Source organism: Gnatocerus cornutus, chromosome 2, assembly GCF_029298725.1.
Source record: "Gnatocerus cornutus isolate USDA-ARS CGAHR chromosome 2, icGnaCorn1.1, whole genome shotgun sequence".
NCBI lineage: Eukaryota > Metazoa > Arthropoda > Insecta > Coleoptera > Tenebrionidae > Gnatocerus > Gnatocerus cornutus.
The window spans coordinates 10,941,907-10,969,361 of NC_142234.1; the positions used below are offsets into that span (position 1 = coordinate 10,941,907).

General features: G+C 31.3%; 2 protein-coding genes across 9 annotated transcripts in view; both read left to right on the forward strand.

Moving 5' to 3' along the window:
* Positions 1 to 1,185: 1,185 nt before the first annotated feature.
* On the forward strand, positions 1,186 to 10,444 carry Pkg21D (Protein kinase, cGMP-dependent at 21D). 4 transcript variants are annotated; one of them, XM_088030037.1, is made up of 11 exons: positions 1,186 to 1,397; positions 3,278 to 3,830; positions 3,966 to 4,428; positions 7,967 to 8,178; positions 8,230 to 8,510; positions 8,556 to 8,725; positions 8,775 to 8,877; positions 8,923 to 9,168; positions 9,218 to 9,830; positions 9,884 to 10,072; positions 10,122 to 10,444. In XM_088030037.1, exons 2-11 carry the CDS (start codon positions 3,304 to 3,306, stop codon positions 10,282 to 10,284), a joined length of 2,967 nt encoding a protein of 988 aa, XP_087886163.1. In that variant the 5' UTR covers positions 1,186 to 1,397; positions 3,278 to 3,303; the 3' UTR covers positions 10,285 to 10,444. The 4 variants fall into 4 exon arrangements, with proteins under 4 accessions (XP_087886163.1, XP_087886160.1, XP_087886162.1 ...); XM_088030034.1 differs by having other exon boundaries at positions 8,775 to 9,168; XM_088030036.1 differs by lacking the exon at positions 1,186 to 1,397 and adding an exon at positions 1,702 to 1,796 and having other exon boundaries at positions 8,775 to 9,168.
* Positions 10,445 to 12,864: 2,420 nt separating this feature from the next.
* Positions 12,865 to 27,455, forward strand: part of LOC148178952 (phosphatidylcholine:ceramide cholinephosphotransferase 2-like) — a 28,852-nt gene continuing 14,261 nt past the window's right edge. Inside the window, exons 1-2 of one of the 5 annotated variants that reach the window (XM_088050558.1) lie at positions 12,865 to 12,967; positions 15,649 to 15,867. In XM_088050558.1, coding sequence (XP_087906684.1) covers positions 12,960 to 12,967; positions 15,649 to 15,867 — 227 coding nt within the window. In that variant the 5' untranslated portion in view covers positions 12,865 to 12,959. Of the gene's footprint in view, positions 12,968 to 15,648; positions 15,868 to 19,289; positions 19,433 to 21,388; positions 21,533 to 21,746; positions 21,857 to 22,418; positions 22,572 to 24,829; positions 25,003 to 27,455 lie in introns of those variants that run through there. The other 4 variants (XM_088050561.1, XM_088050560.1, XM_088050562.1 and 1 more) reach the window with 4 other exon arrangements.

Sequence of the window (27,455 nt, forward strand, 5' to 3'; positions counted from 1 at the left end):
TTGAGATAACAAAAAAGCGGTATCACATAATAACTTTATAAGATTTGACAAAAATGATCAATCAATTTCTTCCGCTCTAGCTTGATTTGATAATCGTTAATTCGATACTAATTTAATATTAAAAGATTCACCAGATTTAAATAAAAACTCACCTTACTTACATTAAACAGTCTAAACATTTAGGGCAATCAACTAAACAAATGTTTTTTTATTTATATCAGATTGTCAAAGCTTCTTGTTTTATATAAATATTTGCTGTTCCACCTACATGCATGATAATCTTAGAGATCTGTACCTATTACAATTAATTAATTTTGTTTTTGTGTTGTACTACATTCAGAACAAATTACTATGCTCTAGAAACATCCATCAATATCAATAAAATTGACATGCTTTGCTTTAAAAATCCGCTGTAATGTAATGATACAGTGATATCGATATACAGGGTGCTGCATATAGTTACAACAACACAACATTTTGACAAGAACACTCTTTAGAGTTATTGTTTTACATTAATAAAAAGTGATATAAAAATTCTTATTTTTGGGACCGCATATGACAGAAGATTAGATATTTAGAAATAATTTTTTTTATAGAGAGTACAAGAATTTATCTGTAAAGTTATACAGAACAGTCTGGTGACGTACAAAACAAGTTCACGAAAAATATATAAAACATCAAATTTGCATTTATGCATTTAAAATATTCAAAACAAACTTTTGCATTTTTTTAAATTGGACCCCTCGAAAATTAAATATTAATAATTAAAAAAATATTTATGTTAATGATATTTAGCCTTATTGTTTTTTACTTACATTTCAGCAACTCTGTATATAAATAATATGACGAATTGTGATTCCTGTTAGACGCATATGTCATATTATATTAATTCCTGAAATTGTGTAAAACAAAATCAGATAAGAAAATTCTCATAAACACTCACTAAAATGAACATTCTGAAACAAAACAATATCCACCAAACCACGTGATCCTGAAATGGATAAATAACGCACATACAGTGGTAAAAATTCATCCATATTAAACAATAGGCAGATAGGGGACGCATTAAAAAAGTAAACACAAACATTTCATCCACATATTAGGTGCTATTTTTAAACAACGATAAGATTACAGTGATAGTGTTCTCTATAATGAGAAGAGCAAGGTCGATAGGGAATAGTGAACTAGATGAAATCAACTTTGTCAGATTACATTAGCGCTTGTTACACTGAGCCAACCTAACAGAACTTCACTGTTTTTATTTTAAGTACTCGACAACTTGTTCAATGACTCTATAAATAACGATACTTAGTTCATTTTCGTCAAGTGTCTGTGCGATAGACTTTTTGTTCTTTGTCGAAATCATCAATTCATCACACATCATTATAATGGATCAGGTAAGTTTGATCTCCGTTTTGCATGTCCTTATTAAAATAATTTAATTTAATTTGAACGTTAAAATTGCGAAATTTAGTCGGAGAATTACTATTTCTTTGTAGCAGAGAAGAGGCGATAAATGGTGGTTAGTATCTATTTTTGAATAAACTCGAACTCAAATTAGTTTTGCGGTTGTTCACTAATTACATTTTCACACGTTTTTTTACATAAGAGTACTATAACGTCAAGCTAATTCAAATTATCTTGTTTACTACTGAATCAGAATCCAACAGCTAACTCTTAGTTTAGTTGTTTTCCTGTTGTTGCACACTCCTCAATGATGCGTCAAAACAGTTTTCTCGCAATCCTTGACATTGGTTTTCATAATGACTTCAAAGTACGTCCCCAGTTATTAACGAGTAGGTGTCTGCTTAATTTACATGTGAATAGTGCAGAATTTTCCTTTCGCTTTACTGATTACTGGTAGATAGGTTTTCTTTTGAATTTTTACAAGTGACGCTGCCAATAAGCAACAAAGGAAAATTCGGTTTTAAAAATACAATATTTACGCAATATGCAAATTTCGCGATTCATTGTTTAACATCACAAACAGATAACCTACAAGTCTGCTTTACCTGCACAGGGTCAAACATTTCTTTTTCAATAAGAATCCCTAGGAGTTTATAACAACGAAGTATTTTTTGGAACATATTAGTCTGGTTTGGAAAAAAGTGAGTAATAACAGACGTCCTTTAGACTTTTCCGTTTTTTATCACGGGATTTTAAAGTTAAATAGGGTTTGTTAATTCTATGAGTAAACAAAACTAGGTTTTCGACATACAAAATGATTAAGCTGTTAAACTCCATAAACGTATTTGGTTCATTGTCGCTTCACAGAAATACACAGGAGATTGATTTCATTGCAATTTAATACACTCCTATTTTTTAGTTTATGATGTTTCTATTTTATTCTTCTTATATTCTTATCTTGTATTTATCTAAAATGTCAAAAATCTTTAAAATTCGAATTTTAAATTTTGTCAAAAGTCTGAATAAAAATAACTACCATATTTCACTATTAATCGTTTGAAAAGTTTTCGCATGAGTTTGGAGTTAGTAATAACTACAGTGCAAAGTTTTCTGAAAGTAGTATTTTCTTACTAAATTAAGTACTAAATACTTTCACAAATGTTTTGTACTGTTTAAAACAATTCTTTTTAATATTTGGACATGATTCTATTGTTTCTAAGACGTGGTACATATTTAATTTTATGCTAAAAGCAAAAAGCTTATGTAACCACGGAGAAAGTGGCTATATTTTTCCATACTACTCGTTGCATGCACTCTGCGAAACAAGTTGTAAAGAGCAAAACTTTTTATTATTGATTGTACTCAAAAAGTGAAGTGTTTTCTTTATAAAAACTTCTCGAAAGCTTAATTGTAAGGTATTGGAATCTCTATCAAGAACTGAAAGTACTTACACTTCTAACCAAAAAACGATGAACTTAATAGAAGTTGTCGATAAAACCTTAAAAGTGTCAAACAAATTAGTTAATACTGTAAAGTTATGAGTAAAGTTATAAAAGCGTTTGAGTTATTTTTGTAATGAATATACAATCATAAACTATTGTAGTATTACAAATGTGGTCTGTGTCCATCAGCGCAATAATAAATCTATCTAGTTTTATAGAAGTTTAAAGAAAATTTCAAAGATTCATGTGTAAACACGCCTTACTTCGTGCATTTCAAGTTTGCTAACGTTAGCGTCTCTGCACGTTTCTTAAAGTAGAAGTTATAACGAGTGTTTTTATTTTGACAAGCCAACTGCCAAGTCGTCCTTTTATAAAAATATTGTTAGAAATGAAACCTGTAAGTTTCCATATGTTTATTTGTTTTTCAGTGTGACGAAAATTGAAAGTTTTCCTAATGGCTGATTCTGGAGTGGAATCCCGGGCACCATCCTCAATGAAGCAAATAAATAACTTGTTGGTGAAAGAACCGTGCAGTTTAAAACTGTATCCCGCTTCAGTCAGTGAGATTTCGGCAATGATTGGTCATGCGCGCAAAGAATCTTTCCCTGAATGCGCACCCTTCGAAACCACCCCCGAAGGCAACGAACAACGCGGTTTCTTCAAAAAGTCGCCGCACACGTGCGGTAGTTTATACGCAAAGTGTGGTTGCAACAATGACTCTTCATTTCCTCTCGTCCAAACCTACTCGAATCCGTCGTTGGAGCCGCCCCCCAATACCCCGAAGAGGGGCTCCACGCCGGTCATAGCTTCCATTTATCCAAAGTTGGACGCAAAACGACTCTCCAATCCAGAAATCAACAGCTCGAGCTCGAAGCACCACAAGAACCACTCGAAGACTGTGATTAAAGCTAACGTTTACCTGAATCATCCAGAGATTACTTTTCCTATTCCGGTGCAACTTCCACAAGAAGCCGGAGCGCAGTAAGCAGTTATTACTACTTTTAAAAAACATTTCCTGTTGTGATAAGAGATGACTAACAATAAATGAAATTTGTAGGGTTTAGTTGTGCTTTTTTGAACAGCGATCTATTTATTTTATAATTTTTTCTGTGTCAGATCAGTGCCAAATTTCGCCAAATCCCTCCCGAGCTGCATCGACCACGCAGAAATCAAAAAGTCCAACCTCGACTATCACAAATACAACGCTTTAGCTTACGAGTGTAGCGCAACTAAAGACGAAGAAGCGAAAAAGTTCCTCAGCGACTTCGGTATCTTTGGTCCGATGGGAAACGGAGTGACCACTGTCCTTCGAAGGAGTTCCAGAAACTCTATCGATGGCGACATTATCCAACAGATTCGGAAGAATTCAAAAAATCTTACAGATTCTCGACGCCGCAACTCCACTGCACAGGAAGAGCACGAATACTTAAAAACAGTCATTGCTCGCTTAAAGAAAGAACTCTCGGAACTGGAAGTCAAGTATGGAACGTTGCAATCGGAACTATTCGAAACGCGAAAAGATCTTACCTGCAAAGAGACTGAAGTTATTAAATTACAAAGAGAAATTCATAAACTGAAGGTAAGTTTAATATCAGATGTAGCTATTGTTGTCAGTTTATTGTGCTTCTACGCTCCTAGCTTCCCGATTCAAAGAAAATGTAACGTTTCCACATTCCCATCACTACAATACTATCAGTGGTATTATTTAAATGTCAGGGTATTTGCGACAGCTCTTTACAAACTCTATCGGGATTTTACAATACCACTTATAGTTTTAGAAGCATTCAATACCATTTTAATTTCAACCTACATAACTCACGACGAGATAAAAACTACAAATCAGATAAAAAGCGAAGTTAGAATCAAGTTGTGCTAAATTAAAGCCAGGACACGCTATAGTTCTATTAGTTAAAAGTCATTGTCCCTTCAATTTCTGGGTACTAGAAAATAGTTGCGTGCACACAAATCTAAAAATTCACCCCCGAATACTTAATGAAAAGTGTTTATGGTTCGTAATTCTATTAGTATCAAGATTGGACCAAGCTTAATTTTAGGTATGCGCAGGATATAAAATTATCATAAATTATCCCTCAACTCAATTAAAACTCCACTAGGTAACCACGTTTTCTCCTCGTTTTATCTGAAATAAAAATCGTATTTTTTACGAAAATAACACCCCAAAATAAAGGTACTATGACACCCTCTGACCTTCCAAATTAACTCACCCACATGGAACACTTACTTTGGTGAATTTTACGATATTAGATCAGTTGATAAGAGTTAAATACAAAAACACGTTTCAAGGCGATAATCGGGTAAACTTAATTCCAGCAATCAAGTTTTTTGTAAAGCTTTACATAAAATGTCCTACTAATAAAATTTTGTATTCGATACTTTGTAATTTAATGTACTTTAATGTGTGAAATTACATATGAAATATTTGCCAAATGTACTGCCAACCTTCGAAAACGTCCATATAAAAATATTTGAAAAATACAATGAAATACATATTTTGGTTTAACAAACACAATTTTATAGAAACAAAGTCAAATTTATAGTTTGTTTTGTTGGTCAAGCCAACAATTCCGGAACAGCAATTTATTCGGTTAATACGAGTTCTAAAAATATCAACTGACACCATTGTAAATAAAAAAAATTTTATTGTCTCTTTGAATAAACGTTGGTCATTTAATGTTACGAAACTTGGAAATTTTTAGAACCATTTTATTATTTGCATTAACGAAATTATGGAATGTAAGATCCCAAGTCTATGTAAAATTGCTAACAATTTTTCTACAAATTGTTTGAATTTGTAGGTGTAACTTATTCACCAAAAATTTGGAGCATTATTTTTACGTCTGTAGTTATAAGTTCTTTTTAGAACGAACACAAGTCTCTTATAATAATTATATTTTTCATCTAAATTCCTCTAATAAAAAGGGGCATTACTTACTCATTTGGGACTGATAAAGTACCCTACAGACATAAAGTACAAACTTAATGTCACATTTTCATAACAACAATGCTGTCAATTCTTTGAATGCGACTAACATAGGTTTTGGATAAAACATTGTATTATATTCGAGTACAATAGCATTATGTTCACTTAAACTATTTATAATAACTAAATTTATTTTATTGTAATAATTGTTTTCTTTTGTTTCCAAAATATTTTATTTGACAATTCAGGTTATCAGAAAAGTAAGATAGTAACTGAAATAAATGTATGTACACGCACATTAAAATGTAATCATAAATGAAAAAAAATCCAAGGTGGGGTCCGTTTAAAAAACCCATTTTAATAAATAGAATTTTTTAAATTAGTGATTGTAAAATGTGTTTGCTTACAAAACTTTGCTGCCATTTTAGTGTCAATACGGTATTAATCCAAGATACCGAGTTTATAGATCCAGTAAGGAGAAAATAATACATTCCTCAAGAATCTACAGTATAAAAAAAAATTGTAACAACTAAAAACAAAACATTTTTTAATTTGCTCAGAATCTTCTTTATAGAGAAGTAATGTCAATTAAGTATTTTTTTCTTAAAAATGTATTTAATTGGTTACTATATCCCACTAATATAATTTCTATATTAGCCTTGTAAAAATTTCTAGAATTTATTATTTAGTATATGGATACAAAAAATGCGAAACTTTTTGACACACATTTTTTTTAGTTTATTTATAAAACGTTTTCGAACGTACCAAAGTTTCGTTAACAATGAATGAACAAAAATTTTAGGCTAACCCACTTGTCTTGAAATTACTCATATACATATAAAATCGTTCTAAAACCACAAAATTTATTAGCAGAAAACTGTAATTTTGTTTGTTTCAAAATTTTTGACTTACTCAAAGGGTTATGTACACTTTTGATTAGACCCATGACATAAAGGGGTAAATTTCAAGTTATTTAGCGACGTCGCTGAAGGTGTTTGCGACGTAGCAACGCGAATCACATCACGGCTACCTTAGCAACGTCGCTAAATAGCGACGTCGCAAACGACTTGAAATTTACCCCAAAGCCTGTCTAAATGCTGCATAATATTACGCTAATTAGAATCATGTTTAATCTAATTAGCTAGTGTAAATGCTAAATGGCAACTTAATCTTATTATTTTACTACAAAATGCGGTATTTACTTAGCTCTCTTTAGACCTCCCCTTTATCCTGAAAATTTTCATAAAATTATGTTTATGGGTATAACTCTTATCCTTTTATCTTTTAATCAAGTATTTGAAAGAAAACGTCTAGATTTTTATAGTGTTTGCAGATTTTGTAAGAAACACAAAAGATTTCGAGAGATAAGCTTAATTATTTTAAGAAAAGTTTTTCTCCTTTGAAGGATGACTAACTTATCAATGATTTGTTTTAAAATTGTGCTCAATACGTCTGCTTTTTTCAGCTTTTGGTATCTCTCTGCCACAATTGTACAAGACCTCTCGAGTACACTTTTTCACTAGGTCTCGTGAACGACTTAATTTACAGCGCTATAATACAATTGGGTTATTGCCCTCTGTTAAATTCCATCATTTGTTTGTTGTTTGTGAATAATTATTTTGTGAATTGACTGGATCTCTTGAGTGTGCAGAATGTTTTCACGCTGATTAATAAATTAAGAAGATAAAAATTCATAAATACGTAATCAATACCGATACTTGTACCCAATCAGTCCTGAATCATCATTTTTTATTGTTCTTTTCTATTGTGTTCATTTAATACCAATAGAAATGATTTTAATTACTCAAACAAGATGAAATACAATAGACTGTTTAAAAATTAATAAATCAAATCTGTAATTCTAATTTTAAGCATATCTTTATATTGCTGGTGCCAAATGATGTTTTGACTTCATCTGTTCAGTTCTGGACCAAAACATTCTTTGCCTCATTTACGCTTTTAACTTCAACTATTGAACTCCTTCAAATTGCTCGAAATGACTTTTTTCTAGTAAAAAATCTCATAATGGTACCAGCCGATGCATGTTTTTCTCCTAACTAGCACTTTCGCTCATGTTAACATAATAATTTTCCTTTCTCAAAGTTAAAATCTAAAGAGTGTTATATCAAGTTTAACAAACTTTTTGCCCTAATTAAAAAAGCAATCAATATTTTAGAGTGTACTTCAACAAACCACGAGTTTTAATCAAGATGGTGATATTCTCACGAGCTTACAAGAAAAGCACGCGATGGCAAATAGAGTACCTCAAAGCCAACAGTCCCTCAACAGCAACAACGTTTTAAAGAAGCAAGGAGTTTCAGCCGAGTCCAGTGAATTCACAGGTCAAGCTAGTGATATCAACCTTACAAAACATGATAAAGACTTCAGGTAAGCAGTAAACAATTCTGAAAAAATATGCTAATTTTGTATGTAAATTAGATCGAAACAACTTATCAAAGACGCCATCATGGACAATAATTTCTTACAAAATTTAGACACGTCCCAAGTTAGGGAAATCGTGGACTGCATGTACTTGAAGGAGATTCCTTCAGGATCTTATGTGATTAGAGAAGGAGAAGCAGGAGCGCATTTGTTCGTTTCAGCGGAAGGTGATTTTGAAGTGATGAAAGAAGATAAAGTCTTGGGGCACATGGGGCCAGGAAAAGCTTTTGGGGAACTGGCAATTTTATATAACTGCACTAGAACCGCTTCGATCAGAGGTTCTCATACCCATTTTTTTCACAAGAGCTAAACTATTCTTTCAGTCGTTGGAGACTCTAAAGTTTGGGTCTTGGACAGAAAAGTGTTCCAACAAATAATGGTGCGAACTGGTCTCCAAAGACTACAAGACAACATTAATTTTCTTAGATCTGTTCCTTTACTTCAAAATCTCAGTAATGAAGTACTCGCGAAGATCGCAGACGTACTAGAAGTGGTAAGTTACCACCTGAAAGCACTAAAGAATTCTATTATAATCTTTCAAGGAATTTTATCCCGCTGGGGTCTACATTATTCGTCAAGGGGCGAATGGAGACACCTTTTTCATTATTAGCAGCGGTGCTGTTAAAGTTACCCAGCGAAAACCTGGTAATGACAATATTTTATTCAAACAAAAACTTATACTTGGTTTAGGGTCAATGGAGGACGAGGAGGAAATTCGTGTTCTCAGTCGTGGTGACTACTTCGGAGAGCAAGCATTATTGAAAGAAGATTGTCGAACCGCTAATATAATCGCAATGCATCCGGGTGTTGAATGTCTGACTCTTGACCGAGATTCGTTCAAGAAATTAATTGGAGATCTCAGTGAAATCAAAGAAAAAGATTACGGAGACGAGCAAAGACTAAACAGACAAATAAATACGCAAATGGAGAAACAAGGTACCTAATAAAATAACGATTATACAATCTTCTAACTTGTTGCTTTCAGAATACGATTACATTAATTTGGACGATTTGGAGGTAATTGCGACATTGGGTATTGGAGGGTTTGGTAGAGTGGAGCTAGTTCAATATGTTAATGACAAATCATTAACGTTTGCCCTAAAGTGCCTTAAAAAACAGCACATTGTCGACACGCAACAACAAGATCATATTTTTAGTGAAAAGAACATAATGATGAGTTGTCGTAACAATTTTGTTGCCAAAATGTACAGAACTTTTAAAGATTCAAAATATGTGTACATGTTATTAGAAGCTTGTCTTGGAGGTGAAGTCTGGACGATTTTAAGAGACAGGGGATGTTTTGATGAAGATACCACAAAATTTATCACAGGTTGTGTATTGGAGGCCTTCGATTATTTACATAGTAGAGGTATAATCTATCGGGACTTAAAACCAGAGAATCTTCTCTTAGACGCAAATGGTTACGTGAAGCTTGTCGACTTTGGTTTTTCCAAAAGACTCGGATATAGTAGTAAAACTTGGACTTTTTGTGGAACTCCAGAGTATGTTGCTCCTGAAACAATATTGAACAAAGGACATGACAGGTCTGTTGATTACTGGGCTCTTGGAATTTTGATGCACGAATTGCTTACCGGCAAGTACGTATAAAATATTAAATTTAGAAGTTTTGACGAATAAAGTTATGTCACAGTCCTCCCTTTACGGCATCGGATCCGATGAAGACTTATAATTTAATATTGAAAGGAATAGATATGATCGACTTTACTAAACATCATATTGGAAGAGCAGCACAAAGTCTTATTAAAAAATTGTGCAGAGATTCACCCTCCGAACGATTGGGTTATCAGAAGGGTGGCATTCAGGATATTAAAAAACATAAGTAAGTATTTTTTTTAAATCTAATTTGTAATGACAAAGATTTTTTGCAGATGGTTTCAAGGGTTTGATTGGGACGGTTTGATCACTCAAGCCTTGCCATCACCTATTAAGCAGCCAGTTAGAGGACCTTGCGATACTACCAACTTTGACTGTTTCGGGAAAGATAACGACATTCCTCCGGATGAACTTTCAAATTGGGATGTGGAATTCTAACAAAAATGTTTCATTTTTATGTATCGGATGTTTTTACGCTCAGTCTTACCAGTAGGCAGAACCATGCGACTTTAATATTATAATACACTTATTTTATAATAATATTCTATGGACAATAACAGTAATTTATACCTATGATGTAATAAATTTGTAAATATTTTTTGCTACGTTGTCATATTGTTTTCCTCCATTAAATTCACCGATTTAGTAATTTATTGAAATTACGAGGGCGGTCCAAAGTTTTGCTCTACGACACGTGCAAATTGAACAGTGAACAAACGGTCTTTCATACTAATATCTGAAAATTCTGTGCACCATTAGAATTGTTGCGATCATTTTCATGGTATTATCGCAATAAGACAGCAACCAGTTGACACCTCTGTTGCGCAACTCGTTATTGACAAATTTCTTTGAAATGAAAATGGTAAATGGGCTGAAATTTTGACTAGTCTTTGCCACCAATTTAGTGAAAAAGCTTAATTAAAATTCCAAACGTTCTATTCACGCAATCATTTAAAAAATACGTCGACAAGTTGTTACATGTACGATGCTATCTATCTACATAGGTTCACAGACTTCAAACGCCCAAATAAAATTTCAAGTTAAAAGGTTAATTCAAAAATTTTTCGGATTTTTATTATGTACATACATACCAACATAACAATATGATGAATGCTTTTTACTACGCTAAACTGTTATTTTTAAAATTAAAACACCGAAAATTTGCTCAAGAAAGCTGAACTAGATAAATTTTTCTAGCATTCGATTGATTGTGGTCTAGTTTTTATGCACTTCCCTTCTGCCCTGTAACCACCCAATTTTTTTTTATTTTTATTTTTGAAGTTCCATTTTATCTGGTTCTTAAATACAATAGGTTTAGAGTTCTCAGATCTCCGCTTCTTCAGGTTTTGTATTAGTAAATTATTATACATCCTTCTAAAAAAATGACGTTTTTTTATCTTTTTCATTCTACAAAATTTCAGCACAAAAAAAACATTTTTAGCAGAGCTTGTTGATTTACAAACTTGAAAATATACTTTCTCAAATAGACAGTCAGGACCTAAAACTGGATTTTATAATTTTTAAAATTTTCTTAAATTCATCACGATCCTAAAATTTTTTTCGTTTTTTCAAAGAGCAGAGTTTTTGAAAGTAAACTACTCATGTTCTTTTTAAATTGGTCTAGATTTTCAATCGCTGATTAACGCTAATTAGAAGTTAAGTGTTAAGGTTACTTACCATTGTTGTTATAATTGTTGCTATAGTTACCAATCTCTAATTGGAACTTAACTACAAATTGAAAAAATAATTAGTAAATAATAGAAGTAGTATTTAATAAAACTAAATAACTAAGCAGGTGGTCAGCACGTTCATGTTGTCTAATTAATACTAATAACAGACGAATTTGACAAACAATAATTAACTTTACTCGAAAAATTACCTAAAAACTTGTAAGTTGATTTTTAGTAATTATTTATTAATAATATTTAATTACGCTGTTCAATTTAAAAAATATTGGAGCACTTTATTAAATTATATTTTTTCATTCCCGCATTAAATTACTTTGGAATTGCTTAAGTTCTTTTTATTACAAAATCAGCTTTTTACAGTACTAATGTGAAACAAAGCACAAAATAATAAGCCCAATAGAATCTTCAGTAAAAATAACTAAAGTAACCCTTATTGTACCTAATTTCATGATAATGCTAAATGTCATGGTCACTCTTTTATGTAATTTTTTAATAAATTTGTTTCTATGTATGGTCGACAATACATCAAAGGATCATCAAAAATCAATAGACATTTCCAACAAATCTACAGTAGTTCATCATTTTCCTTTAAGTGACTGAATAATTAGGATCGAAATGAAAATTTTATTGTAAACATCATTGTGTATCTGCGGTTTGTTCCTTTTTTAAATAAATCATCTTAATTGATTGTCCTTGAATTCTGTAATCTTTGAATATTCAAAAAATATTAATTAAATTTATTTAAGGAAAACCTCAACTTTATTAATTAATAATAATCACATCACTTAAAATGCATCTTCGAAAAGAGCGAGAAAGAGGTTCATATGTTTTTTTTTTCAAACTGTTTAAAGTAGAAGCAGTTAAAGCCTGCCTTAATTACAGTGATCATTGTATATTATACACCATTTTCATTATGTGTCATCAATATTTATGATATATGTAAAGTAATAATCTTAAATGCCCGACTTTAAGGTGAATAACCTTTACTTCTTTTTCTCTTTTTATTGTATATTTATTTTACTGCTAAAACCAATACCAATTTCGTACTTTAGTATCTAGACGTTCAACATTAAATATTCAAATTCTTGCTCCGTTTGACAAATAATAATAATCGATTACAAGTAGGTACCTGAAAAACTGTCAATTATTAAAGGAGACAATTCCAGGGAAAAATCTGGTATTTGAACTACCGAGTACGTTTATATTTTACATAATTAATAAAAGTAACAAAAAAATCATTCGACCTACTTGCGTGGACAACAACACCTGTTACAACGAGACGCAAGCGCAACCTGTTCACCAAAACACTGCGCTCTTCCTTATTGTATCAACAGGACTCGAACCGACATCCAAGAAGTCCATCTAGTGTCGCGCTTAACCCTTCGCAGGACGGACGGAAAAAATTTCTACCGCCGAGCAAACAACATGACTCAGTAAATACTGGTATTTTTTTTACTTAACAGCACTTTGGAAACTGTAAATACAACAACACCACTATAAGTTGCCCTTTTAACAAATTTTTTTTAGGCATTCACTGCTATGTTGTGCTAACTTTATTTAACACTACCTGTCATTGCATTGGTAAGTTGAGACAAAAATAACGATGACCGCAAGTTTTTTAAATTACATGGCATGGCAGTGAGCGAAAAATCGATGCTTACTGACATTTTGTGATTGTCAGGCTATTTGCAATTAAGTGCATCATTAAAAGTAACCTTTCGTGTTTCTAATCTGTTGCCTACGTTTTGCTTTTGAGCTTTGTTGTGGTTGCACTAGCACAATGATAGATTGAATTATGCATAGCAGACGTAACAACACTCCTTTTGCTTTTGTACTAAAATAAATTCAGCCAGGGCCTCTAAAGGTAAAATATTCATGAAAAAGTCGCATTTGGGATGCTATCTAAACAATCTGAAATGTGAATTTTCTAAATTATGTCGGAGGCTGCAGATAATTAAGTTCTAGGCAGATGCTTTGTTTCATTAAGGTGTACAATAGCATCAATTTTGCGGTAGCATTATAATGGATCATTGTATTTGGTTGAATACACTTCAAATTCAGATTTTTATATTTGCAACCTTTCTATCAAAGCAAACAAAAGATTTCTAAAATTGCGCATTTTTCAAACGAAGAACGTATTTTTTTCTTCTTGCGTCAGTAACTGAGGTAATGCATTTCTAAAAAACTTGAGCTTTGAAATCGATGAAGAAATAAAAAATTCAAAAACCGTGACAAAAGTAATGACAGTTCACGCTGTAATTTTCAAAGCATTAATTCCAGTACTAAACCTCATCGATCTTCGATTCTGTTTGTATTTTGAAATAAACATGTTTTCCCATTGACTACGGTGTGAAAGAACGAACAGGACGAAAAGTCGAGCTTTTAATCCACGATACTTTCGAAACCACTTATGTGCTTGCGTGTATCAAACGAAAAGCTTTCTGCTTCAAGAAATTCCATTGAAATAATTAATATAATGTCTGTCGAATTTTCTCACCGACACAAACCGCTCCTTAATTTCATAATCGATAAGAATCGTGAAATGAGGTTGCATGCACGACATTGTCTTCTTGCAAAAGACGGACAAAAATATCGATTGTTACTACGTAGTTCAAACAATTAATAAAATCAATTTTTTTGGAGGCCACTTGTCGAAATTCAAGGTTTTCTGGAATTGAAAGACTTTTGTTTTCCGTGTAATTACATAAAGCGCTGATATCTAGCGGTGCCGCCCTTTTGACCACTCCTTGAAATACTGGATTGGCTTGAGAAATGTTATTAGACGCACAAAATGTGAGGGTTAGCTACTAGTTTCGGTTTTTCATAAGTAACGCGTCAGAGTTTAATAGAACTACCTTAAAGTAACTCAGGAACTAAATTTTTTATTGCTTTTTCCAAGAAGTTAAAAAATCGACCAACGACTTGAAATTTAATTTAGTTGTCTATTTAAACACTTGGTGGGTAGTAAGATAAAAGCTCTAAGCTCTAGAATAAAAATTCTTTATAAAATGTTTAAACAAGTTTATTTGTAACACTTACGTCACGTTTTAATAAATTGTGTATTTCTGCAAGCGCCGCTCAATCATTTTACTACCTACGTAAAGATACTAATGAAATAAACCTTTCTTAAGATTGGAAACTCATTTTTCATATAAACTGAAACCTGAACTTTATTCTTATTTATTTTATTTTATTAAAAATATTGATAGAAAAAAACTGCACGAAAAATTGTAAAATACAGTTAAAAATAAATTCAGGTGTTCCAAAACTCGCGAAAAACCCGTTAACTATAGATCTTGGCTTAATATGAGAGTGAATCTGCGGAAAAAAAATTCTATAAACTTATTAAATTTTAAATTAGCGCAATTTAATATATATTTATTATATAAGAGTTAAGGAAAGGAAAGTAAAAAGCAAAGACATTATTCACGACAAAAATCAGTTATTCTCGAGATTGTAGATCGAGGCATTAAAAGAATTGACAGAAGTGACAAAATTTTAGCATTTAGAAAGCCATGCAGCGTTGTTGTCATGGAAATGTAGCATAATTTTCCTTATGGCCTCTAGAGAGTAATAGAGTACTTTATCTGTCTCAACTGAGTGAATAAAGACCACTTTACTAGTGCATTTCGGATAATAGATATTTTCGTAAATTCACTTTCAGAATGCATGATTAAAGGGTCCTTCGCGAGTTCTGGGACACCTGTATAATTATACCTACATACATATTGTTTCCAAATGATCTTGTTTTGCAATAATTTCCAATTTCACCCCTATTTGATTTTAAAATTAGGTAACCGAACTCTCACAAATCGATCAGTTGTGGTTCAATTTTTGCACTACAGAATGTCCCCAGAGAGGTCGCCACGAATAGAATTGTCAGTTATTTAAACGCAAAAACGTCTCGTTTAAAAATTGGCCTTCACGCACCTTCATTGATAAAAAATAATTATGTTTTTAGCTGATTACGACATAAATAAATGAAAATATGACAATAACAACCAATATAAGAAGACAACAAACTGTCTACTCCGTGCTTATCTGTGCATGTTTTGCTTAAATTATATGCGCTTTATCTATATTTTGTTTTACAAGTCAAAACCTGAATTTTCAGTGGAAACGATGGGGACAATTTATCTGGTGATACTGCTTCCTGCAACATATCCGAAAATATTCGCCCATATCGCAGTGATATAGAACAGGACTGTGGATTACCGTGGACAACCACTTCCTCGGAACAGTTTATCGCATATCCAGTGCCTCAACACAACTATCATTTTGTGGACAATTTAAAGATAAGAAGAAAACGATCTTTTTATGAACAGCAAGAGCGGTAAGTAGTTTTGGTAATGATTATTGTTTATTATCTCTTAGATTATCAAACTTAATATGTAACAAATGCAGCACATTTGTAATTTGCGTTTCGTTCTCTTTTCGCCCTGACTCTACAACGACATATTAATAACATTCCTAAACTAAAGTCTTCCTCCACGTGGCCCTTGATACCGATTTAGTAAGAAAGAACAAACATCAATATTTCAAGAAGTTGCGGTGAAATCAACACGACCTACTGAAACTGTTATTACGTATCCCATTTCCTATGCAAATCATGTCAGTATAATGAAAGCACAGAGGCTCAGACGAGCATCCACACCCTCAGTTACCACGTAGTTACCTTGACCCAACTCTTGAAAATTAATTCAGAATTCCATAAGCCTCCAGAAAAAATTCTCAGGGATATTTCGTTCAAACAAAAGTAGCTTTTTATTAATTTGTTTCATCGCACTAATCGATTAGCGATATTGCTCAAGTATAAGATAGAAAGACAGTGAAGTTTGACCTAATTTTTTTTAGTATCTTACATAAAAAACGACGCCACTCCAATAACATTTGAGCTGATTAATTAATTTGAAGAAATCCAAGTATAACCTGGCGCATCCACCATTTGGAATATTGTAGAACAAAAAATAAATCGTGAAAGTGATATAAATTGGGATACTAAGAATTGTATCGATTTGTTCGTGAAAATTCCAGACAGTCGTGCATTATTTATGAAGAATAAATTAATGAAATACTTTTACAGTGGAGCCGTGTAATTATTAAAAGAGCGATATTGCAAGATCTTATGAAACAATAATCAGAATAAAAATGTAATAGGGGTTAACTGACTGGACTTATAAAAACTACAATATTGCTATTATTTTTTAAGTAAGTTTCTTTTCACTTTACTTCTTCGATTACGTGGCCTACACTTTCTGCAGGTATACTTTTACCCGCTTTTCCGGGTTAACAAACTCATTGTCCTGTTTTACTGCGTCGAATGAGATTTTATCACCTAGTAACGAATAATTGTTTCTGCACTGCAAGTATCTATAAATTTATAGATGTGAGTCATTTAATTTGCAATCTTTTGCTTCAATTTACTCCGTTGTACTTCCTATCATCCTTCCTATCCTATCATTATGTATTTTGAATTTTTAGGTTAAATTCGATGTAAATTATAATTTTGTTTTTGTACAAATATTCTTACCACTAAATTTTTAAACCTGTAGAAATATTCTGATAAACATTCCCTATTGAACTTCAAAATTTAAACAAATAAAACGATGAACAAACTTAAATATAGAGAGTATACTGTGTCTAATTTAAATAACTATATTATGTAGGTTAAAAAATTAACATGACACTAGTATTTTTCTTAAGTTTTTATTTACTCAAACGTAAAAGCATTTTTTTTAAACCAGACAAGTACAAGAAATTAAAATTTTTAAACGTACGGCAACAATGGTGAATGCGCCAATTAAAAAACGAATTATTGCAAAAAATTTAGTTTCATCTTTTTATAAATTCCACAGAAACACTTAAGAAAATTCAGTTTTATAAACAACACTTAAGAAACAACTAATTTTGCATTTTGAGAAATTTTTCATATTTTCTGTTGATTTCATCATCCATTTAATTTAAATTGTTTTTAGGAGATGTGCAACAATAATTTGTTATTTAAAAACGCATTTTTATCCTTTTTTGTTTAAAAATTCACTTACATAAACTCCAACTAACTTTTAAAATATACTTAAAATATCCCTTAAAATTGGTAAATGCATTCATAACAATATTATTATTAAGATTTCCGTTTCATGCTATTTTTTAAAAAACATATAGTTATATTCATACAATTTTAAGAATATTAGATATGTATAAGAAAACAAAATCGTTTCAGAAATCTTCCTTCTTAGTTGCGGTTAAATTTATTTGAAACTTGGGTTAAATTTTTAGCACTTTTTGTAGAATAAACTAAATTTATGCCAAAATCCTCTACTTATTTATTCTGATGACAATCCAATTTTCCAAGTATCCATAAAATAAATGTTATAAATGTGGTGGATGCGCGACTCAACATTTGCAAGTATATTTTATACACAGTATTTTTACATACTAATTGAGTGAATTCTTAGTAGGTGTCTACCTACTTATTTATTCAAATTTTTGCCACCAAAACAAGTTTCCGGAATTTATCCAGTCTATGCTCGAAGCAGTTAAACCTTGAAAATACTCAACACCTAATGATATTTTAAGATGAGCCAAAATTACGAAATTTATGACTACTTATAAATTTTGGCCAAGATTTTGGATCTAAAATTTTACGAAATTTCTCACATCTGCCAGAAACTACATGAAAGAATGTTTGAATAAAGTCGGTGCAGTCGTTTTTTATAAAATTATAAATAAATGAAAATTTAATTTCTAGAAAATTGTACATATTTATGACCTTACGGAAAATTTAGAAATTTAGAAAAAACGACTGCACCGACTTTATTCAAACATTCTTTCATGTAGTTTCTGGCAGATGTGAGAAATTTCGTAAAATTTTAGATCCAAAATCTTGGCCAAAATTTATAAGTAGTCATAAATATGTACAATTTTCTAGAAATTAAATTTTTATTTATTTATAATTTTATAAAAAACGACTGCACCGACTTTATTCAAACATTCTTTCATGTAGTTTCTGGCAGATGTGAGAAATTGGATGTGACTACTTATAAATTTTGGCCAAGATTTTGGATCTAAAATTTTACGAAATTTCTCACATCTGCCAGAAACTACATGAAAGAATGTTTGAATAAAGTCGGTGCAGTCGTTTTTTATAAAATTATAAATAAATAAAAATTTAATTTCTAGAAAATTGTACATATTTATGACCTTACGGAAAATTTAGAAATTTAGAAAAAACTATTTCTGCTTCTTATAATAAATGACAATACATATTTAAATAATGGTTATAATTTTAAAAACTGCGTAAATACTAAATAAAGAACATTTCTTGATGCAGGAAAATGATATCTCCCAAACACATTTTTTTTAATAATTCATTTAGAATTCGTATGGCACAAACGCGATCAATATGTCTAGCACAACATGCATTATTGCATGATAACACGTTGAAACGAGCTGTAGTAAACTCTATTATAAATCTAATTCTGCCCTTTTACATCAAATCATTTGAAAAATTCTTTGTCTTAAAATCAATATTTTCAAAGAACATGTGGGTGACCTACTCATTTATAACCTTTTCAGTAAAATATGTGTAGTCGTAATATTTTTCATAAAAGAGCCTGAACGGTTTTCAGGATAAAGTTCCATAACGTAGGAGGCAATGACTCACGGTTTATATCTCAAATTCTCAGTAAACGAAATGTTTTCTTGAATGAAAGAGAAGAGCATGCGCTTACCGGAACTCTAACGTCGTCCTGCCCGATTCACAGTTTCAGCCGGGGAGCTGAATTAGTTCTAGACTGAAAAAGCTAAATCTTCAGGAACATAACCTAACAATATAAAAACATAACGAATTAGTGCAGTGTTTCAGGATAAAATAAAATTATTTTTACGTGATTTTTAAGGTAAATCGATGTTGTTGAATTTATGTGCTGAATTTATTATTACATGCGCTGAATTATTTACGAATGTCCTGCTGAAAACCGGCTTACAGGCGTGTCTGCAATTTTACGCAAAGCACATTTACTAGTTTTACTAAAAAACTAAAAACACTTTTTCCTAATAATAAAATAATGGAAATATTTAATTCTACTAGAGCTTTTAGATCACGTCACACTAAATCGATAGAATGACGTAATTGTTAAGTTTACGAGTACAAGCTGCTGTCATAAAAATATTGAAGACGTGACTTGATAGATCGTTATAAAAAATGATCAAAATGCAACTCTTACCTTCATGATCATAAAAAAAATACAAAAATGGACTGCCTGTTTTTTACTGACTACTTTTATTGTTTATTTCGTATGACCTGACAACATAATTCAATCCTTTTAGTCAACCAACTAATCGAATTTGGTTCATAATAAACAGACCTACTTTCTAAGTGTTAATTTTTAAATCTTTGAGTTCAATTCGTTGAAAATATCCGTAGCTCGTCATTAATTTAAATTGTTTTTTTTTCTCACTTCGGACGACCTATTTTTAAAAGACTTTATCTGCAACCAACAATGCATTCTTCCATAACTCATGGTCATGACAATAAACTCTATTAATGTGTCTGTACTCTCGTACATACACAGAAATAGAATTGTGTAGCTGGAAAAACCAAATAAATAGAATTTTATTTTATTTGTGTTATTGTGCATAAACGTTCACTTAACGTTTCAGCCATAAAAATGCCCTCCCCGGTGTTTACCATAAACTATTTTTATTTTATCTTTGACTGACGTTTTGCACTTTTAAGATTTCTATTTCCTATTTTTGAAACTACGTTTTTTCTAAGCTTATTTTTTGAGATTGAGAAGTTCCATTTTTCATCTCATTTTGTTTTTTTGCCGCATTTTCTTATATAATTTTTGACCACATATTTATGTATTTATTCTTGGGTTGACTGAATACAAGCTGGTGGCTGCCGGTTTAAAAAAAACATTTTTATTAGACCATGAGCCATAAAATAGTTATAGTTTTATGAGGTTTTTTAACGAGGTAAAAACAGTGCTAATTATTTTTTGGCTAAATATCAATTCGAAATTTATTTTAGTTTATTTTTGTAAAAATAATTATCATTTTTTCAGATTTTTGCATATTTTGACAACAAAATCGTCTGGCATTATAACAATAATTTTCCCATGTATTTTGAGTATGCCTAAAAATATGTAGAAACAGTCAAAAATGTAAAAATACAAATTAGCAAAAGGACTGAGTTTGATTTCTTCGAACTAAATTCTTGCTTTCAAATAGAGCGTCCTTGCTAAGTCAGTCCATCATATTAACTTATTTTTCCTAAAATTAGCATCATATTGACAGAATAATACTCATTCTATTTGCAAACAAATAATCTCTAATGAAGTCAACAAGCTTCTATTGTTAACTGCAATAAATAAAGTTATAGCTCATGACCAATATCAGCAGTCTTGCTATAAAAAACAGAGTTATGAGCCCCTTGTGATATTCCAGAAACCTTACCTACTTCTGTCAACGAAACGGGTCAATTTATATTTAGCCCCGTGCAGATACGCGTGCTATGCTGTAAACATTTTGATTACTAATGTGGCTAATTTAATTAAATTCCCCGTCTCTCATGAGCAAACAATTTCCTTTGACTTTCTTGCAACTGGACACACATGGTGGTGAACTTTTGGAAAAATGCCAGTTGTTTGTCTGCTGGTAGCTTTCCATACAGACGTTGGCGGATACTTATCTTTCATAATTTCAAGCAATCTCATTTGAATTCTGACTGACTAATCAATATTTACAGCATCACCTCCTCCTACGTGTTCTTAGGAACTAACGTTACTTCCGTTTTAAACCGTTACTTCAAAATTGTAGTAATTCAGCACATGTTATTTCATCTCTTCCAGACTTACTTAAACGATCCTGCCAGTGTCCTACAGTATTAAAATCTAGTTTTCCAAAAAAATTGTGTAGTGTGAATGGTTCGGAATAATGAAACTGCAGCTGATTGTCGTCGAGACTGGAGAAAAGTGGCGGCGTGCCCTCCTAAGGTGAGAGTACTTGTAGAGAATGAAGATAAAATTTTCTATTTTATTTGCCTCGTCCTTTAGTAACTAGTTTAATTTTAACAAACTGCATATGAATGCCGCCCACGATGACTAATTCTAATAAGTTATCCTTCTAGAACTCATAATTCTTTATCACTGTACTCTTATGATTTATTTATATTATGCTAAATGTTATCAACTTATTACCAACCAAGTCCGCATTACTATCAGTAAAGTTTTAACTTCCAACAGACCAATTTTCATATGATTGTGTTGTGGTGCCAAAATTATGAGCAAGTACTTTGTCCTCAACAACCAGGACGAGGGGTTCGTAAAATAATCTTTAAATCTGAAAATAAATTTAATTAAACAAAGACAATACAGCGGCTTATCTCATTCATTGCAACATTGCGACACAAACAATAATAATTTAAATGATAAGATGTGTTTCAATCAGTATACAGTGCGTTTTTCTGTTCAACAGTTACTCCGTTGGGATGAAGATCGGGAGTTGAAATTTTTACAAAATCTAATTTAAAGCTTTTTACTTTAATTAATGGTACGTTTTAGTTTCTCGTACATTCGTTTAGATGATATTTTGTTATTTTGGAAAGAAATTTTTAACTAGGAAACATTTTTACAAAATTTCTATAGCCCACTTAAACAATTGCAATAAACATGTATTTTTATGCACTCTTTTTATTTTGAAAGTTTATTTTTTAGTGTAATTGAACTTAAATTAGCATCGTTTTGTCGACAAATCGAAGTGGGGTACCATCACCGCACAGATTCAATAAAACAAACACACACAACTACTCTCCTCTCTAGTTCGTAATGAAATCTGACGCTTAATTCTAGTGAAAGTATAATCTCCCCCAGTGCGGCAATTATTTTTCAATGATTATTACGTGTCTACAAAGAATGTGGTAGGGTCAAGAGTGAGTCATGTCAGTTCTCCTCCTCAATTTGTGTCGAAGAGGTAAACTTCGAACAGTGACCGATTTAAAGTTGTACTGTGTTATGGTGATACAATTAAATTTAGGTGTGTATATTTATTAAAATTACTAACGAATTGTTGGTGTTGTTTACATGTTTGACGGCTGAACAGTTGAAGAATAATAACGTATGTGCATGCAAGATTATTTTCATTATAACTACGTTCGGTAACAAAAGTTAATCACGAGGTGTCCGGTTCTAAAAATATAGAATAAATAAATAATTTAGACGTAAACTTCACGTTGACGTAAATGGTGATGTGATGAGAAAATACTTATAATCTGGATATAAAGTTAGAAATGTAGGTACATAATTTGTTACGTTTATTGTAATTAGGAATATATTCCGTACAAGTGAATTTTATACCAATATATCAAACTTTTTAAGATTTTAAAAAGTGCTAAATTAAATGAAAAACGTATCTGAAAAAATACCTATGATTTTATTAAATTAAATTCTCTCTGGAGATACTTTCTACCTCGTCTCTAAAATTTGTTCTAGATTCTGTCTGCGTTCTTCAAATTCCAGTCTTTGGAACTGATGGATTCAATATTTCAGAATCTATAGATTTTCTCTATATTCTTTTTATTTTCTCTTTAAATTCTTACTAGAATCATTCGACTTTTCATATTTTTCTTTTGATTTGATCTTTCCAAACACCCATTCAATTTTCGCTTATCTCCATATCCTCATTCCATCATCATTTAATTTTTTTTATTCCTTTGTTAAATTCTAATGTTTGAAAAATAAAGCTTATCAATAATAATGAACCATCAACTGACATATTCAAAAGGGCCAGTTTTTAGATAAACGTGAATTTAAAATCACTTTTTTTTGTTCTAAAACTGTCCGTTTGGCATAGTACACAGGGAGACTACATGTTATTATTTTTGAGACGAGGACGAAATATAATAAGACATTCTGTTGACCAATGTTGTCATTTCCGTACTTATGAAACATCGCAACTTTTGATTTCGCAAATCGTGACAAAGAAGTGATTTTTACAATAATTTATTTGTGCTATTTGTTTGGAGAGCATCTGCATAAGAACTACCAGATACCAACGTCATACTTATTAATGGCCACACAAATAGTGTAATTTCCAAACCAATAATGTATTCAAATCAAATCCTCACGTTAACCGACAACATGTGGGTTTGTTTGTAACGTGAAGTTTATTATTACGTTCGTTGTCCAGACAAGTGTACAGTTTCATGTCGATAATAATTATTATCGATCAAAACTTACGAAAAACTATCGCTACACTTTGTTAACTTGTGTCACAGTGTAGCAATATTTCATTTTATTGAGAAACCTAATTTACCAAATGGTCTATAAAATATTAAGCACTAATAAACTCGATATACAGACAGGAAACAGCAGATAGTAATGTAAAGTTGTGTAAAATCAAACGTCGATCAATTTCCATCAAATATTTATTGTGATTCAGATTTTCCCCGCATTGTTCTTACTTGTCTAAGCTGTTTAATCCCATTAGAGGGGGTTTTTATGTATAAAATGTCAACGTTGGAGTGAGGAAATCGTACGTTGACATTTCACTGCAAGATCGATGAATACAACAAAACTCGTGTTTATTTTTAGTTGCTATCGCTGTATCACAACGTAGCATTAGCATGCTGAACTTTTGTTAGAATTTTCAGTGCAATTATCAGTCCAGGAATTATTTTGTTCTTATTAAATATCAATCATGTTAACAATCACATCGGGGTCAAGCGTTTTATTAACCCAGCAGACCGTCATTTTTATTTATGGCAAACACATATCGTCACAAATGAATCATGCAAATTGTCTCTCGGAATCTCACATGACTTGAAAATTTACCGGTGAATAATTAGATTGCGTATATGTTCTTATCATGTTACGAACAGTGCACCCGTTTATCGCAACATAAAAATCAATTGAATATTCTTTGAAAGCTGAGAAGTCACAAACACAATATTTCTTACTGCTCGTAAATTATTCGTTGTTTATGTTGTCATTTTATGTGGAAAAATAACTTCTTTTAACTATTAGACAGCCCTAAATTTTCCAGATGTTACGTAAGCGACAATTAACACAAGCTGCCGCGATATTTAAGAGCAGTAACAAAGTACCTAATTGCAAACTATCGAATCGTGTTAACAATAACCTAATGCTCATGTGCAAAAAACGCTTAGTCGATGTCTAACGAACGCGACATTGTAATTATACACATTATCTTGCTCTAGTCGGATATCTCGCAAAGATATCTACAATACTTTTTTTTGCAATAATGCAAATAAAAGATTATTGTAAATTTTAAAGGTGTGCAAGTGAAGAATGGCGCGTCCTGAAGGTTGTCAAAGTTAAATTATAACGAGTTTCTCGGTAACGATGGGCATTGAAACGGTTTCCGAAAAAGTGGATCACAATGAAGCAAACCCAAAGAAAAAAGAGGAAAAAGACAATACCAGCGAAATTGAATGGATTGATGGAGAGTGAGTAAAGATGCTTAGCAAATAACTACAATTCTACTTCGATCTAATTTCACAACCATCTCTCTAATAACGCACTTTTAATCTACTCTGCATTCCTACTAAATTAAGTAAGAATAGAAAAATCTTTAGTTATTTAGTAATAGCGACCTTATGATCACAGGTTTATATTTTCAAATATTTAGTGACTGTAAATGACACTGTTTTCAAGGCTACGATATGGTTAATCAAGAAGAATCTTTCTATAGAAATTAATTAGATTTAATTACAGACAACTGGAACAATAAAACAGAGCGACCGATCTACTTTTCAGGTTTTGGTGGTTATTTTTAAACATGCTTTGGATGATAGAAATGTATGTATTTGGATGCACACTCAGATCCCGGTGGGTGTGCTGATTAGTCGTCTGGAGAGCAAACTTTTTATTTTTCTGCTTTAACTGTGGTATATTTCTTATAAATCTCTACAATATTTTGAAACACTAAAATACTATAATTAGTTTAATTGGGGTACATTGTAAAATGTTCACTTTTCCCAAACAGACCCACAAGGTCGAATGTCGAACAAAAGTTTGCCTTAAACTGAATACCTACACATACCTTTCTGGATTTTATAGTGATTTTACTACGACGCAATAACTGTTAAATAATTAAGGTCAAATTCAATTGCTGATAATTAGGTATTTGACAGATCAATGGTTATTATTTAGTGGCCTTGATTCGAGTTTTGACGAAATAACTATGGTTCCATTTGAATGGAGTGGGTCAATCGACCGTTTAAATAATAATTAATTGTCAAAAAGAGGAAAAAGTCTTACTACTGCATGCACTTATTTAACAAGTAGTAGTTACGCGGTACAATAAACTTCAGTAAAATAATGAAGTAATCGTTTTGTCCCCAAAAACACATTGACCACTTGTTGAAGTTCCTTTCGCTTTCACTCATTACGTTATATCCAGGACGTTTAATAAATGACGTTTTTAAAGCCTAAAAATAAAATTTCTATAGGAAAATAATTAATGCGAGTACTCCAGATTAAACCATTAATTAATTGGAAAATAATATTGAACAATCGTGAAAAAAATTAAACTGCAGAGTTAAATCCATACTCATATTATTTCCTTAAAAATTTGATTATTATTTCGCTCAATACTCAAACTTTCTAATTTTGAACTAAATTATTCACATTTGATATATTTATTTAGGTACTTTATGAATTTGTTAGAAGTATAATTTTTTAATTTTGCACGAACAGCCAAACGGAACATCATACGAGATATAACTTTAATATAACTCTTCATTTCTTATTTTAGATGGGCGCATTATTGTAAATTCTTTTTCAAATGTACGAAAATTCAGATGATAACGCTGGTCAACAGGCATTTTGTGGTATGAGTGTGGATAATCAAATCTCACTTATTAAAGTTTCTATTGGTTATAAAACTGTAATTTTAGTTAGCGAAGTTGTTGTTTCTAAAACTAGATACCATAAAAAACAAATATTTTACATTAAACTGTCAATGACACCAGTATAAATGCTGTAGTTTTTTTTCAACATCATGCATACAATTTATTCACTAGAAAGAGATTGGCGTAATAAAGAATAATGTGTGTAAATTTACTCAACAACTTTCTTATCAAAGACATGAAAAAATCAATTATGGTTGGGAATATTTAGAGACAATTGTAATACGAAAATTTGGTTTAATCAGAGAATTAACTTACTTTGTTAAATAAATAAATGCTCATTTCAACGACATACAAATTCTTGAGCTTTATAAACATTATACAAGATTGCATATTCCTAATATTGCTTAAGAGTCACTGGAAGCACTTTTACACAAGCAACGAGTTATCTAAAAATCTCTAAATATTTCCTGTTTACTGTAATACACAACTTCCAGATTTTGTTGAATTTGACTTAGACCTTCAAAAAAATCACTCTATGTACATTTTCGATTTTAGATCTTCTGAATATATTTAGGTAAAACGTTTCATTTCATTTATAAATTTTATTTAGTCTTTTTTGTAATTTGCAAGTATTAATTTTATAATTTTTTGTGTTTCATCATATTTTGCGATTAGTATAAAACCCTACTATTAAAAAAATTCACATGAATCCACAAGTGGTATTTTACTTATCGTCTTCTAATCCTGATGCTGATTTTAAAAATGTCTCCTTAGTAGATCAATTAATTTTCTGCAGAAAAAAAGTTTAGCTGTTCATTTCACACAATCCCAGTTTCCCCCAACTAAAGCACAAAATAAAACCTAATTACAGTGTTAGTTCACTACAGTTTTACTGCAAAAAACTGATAAAATTAAACTATGTATTTATAAACATTTCAATCTTTACTGTTGTAATCAACATTACTACATAGTTCATAGAAGACGAAGTAATTGTTATTTAATTTACACTTGTCTCGTCATACAGTCGGAATTTTTACTCAAGCTAT

Excerpts from the sequence above, each read along its gene's own strand:
- Pkg21D (XM_088030034.1), top strand. The coding sequence starts at position 3,304 with ATGGCTGATTCTGGAGTGGAATCCCGGGCACCATCCTCAATGAAGCAA. Across the intron at positions 8,726-8,774 it reads TCGCAGACGTACTAGAAGTG|GAATTTTATCCCGCTGGGGT; the intron begins GTAAGTTACCAC and ends TAATCTTTCAAG. Across the intron at positions 9,169-9,217 it reads TACGCAAATGGAGAAACAAG|AATACGATTACATTAATTTG; the intron begins GTACCTAATAAA and ends TGTTGCTTTCAG.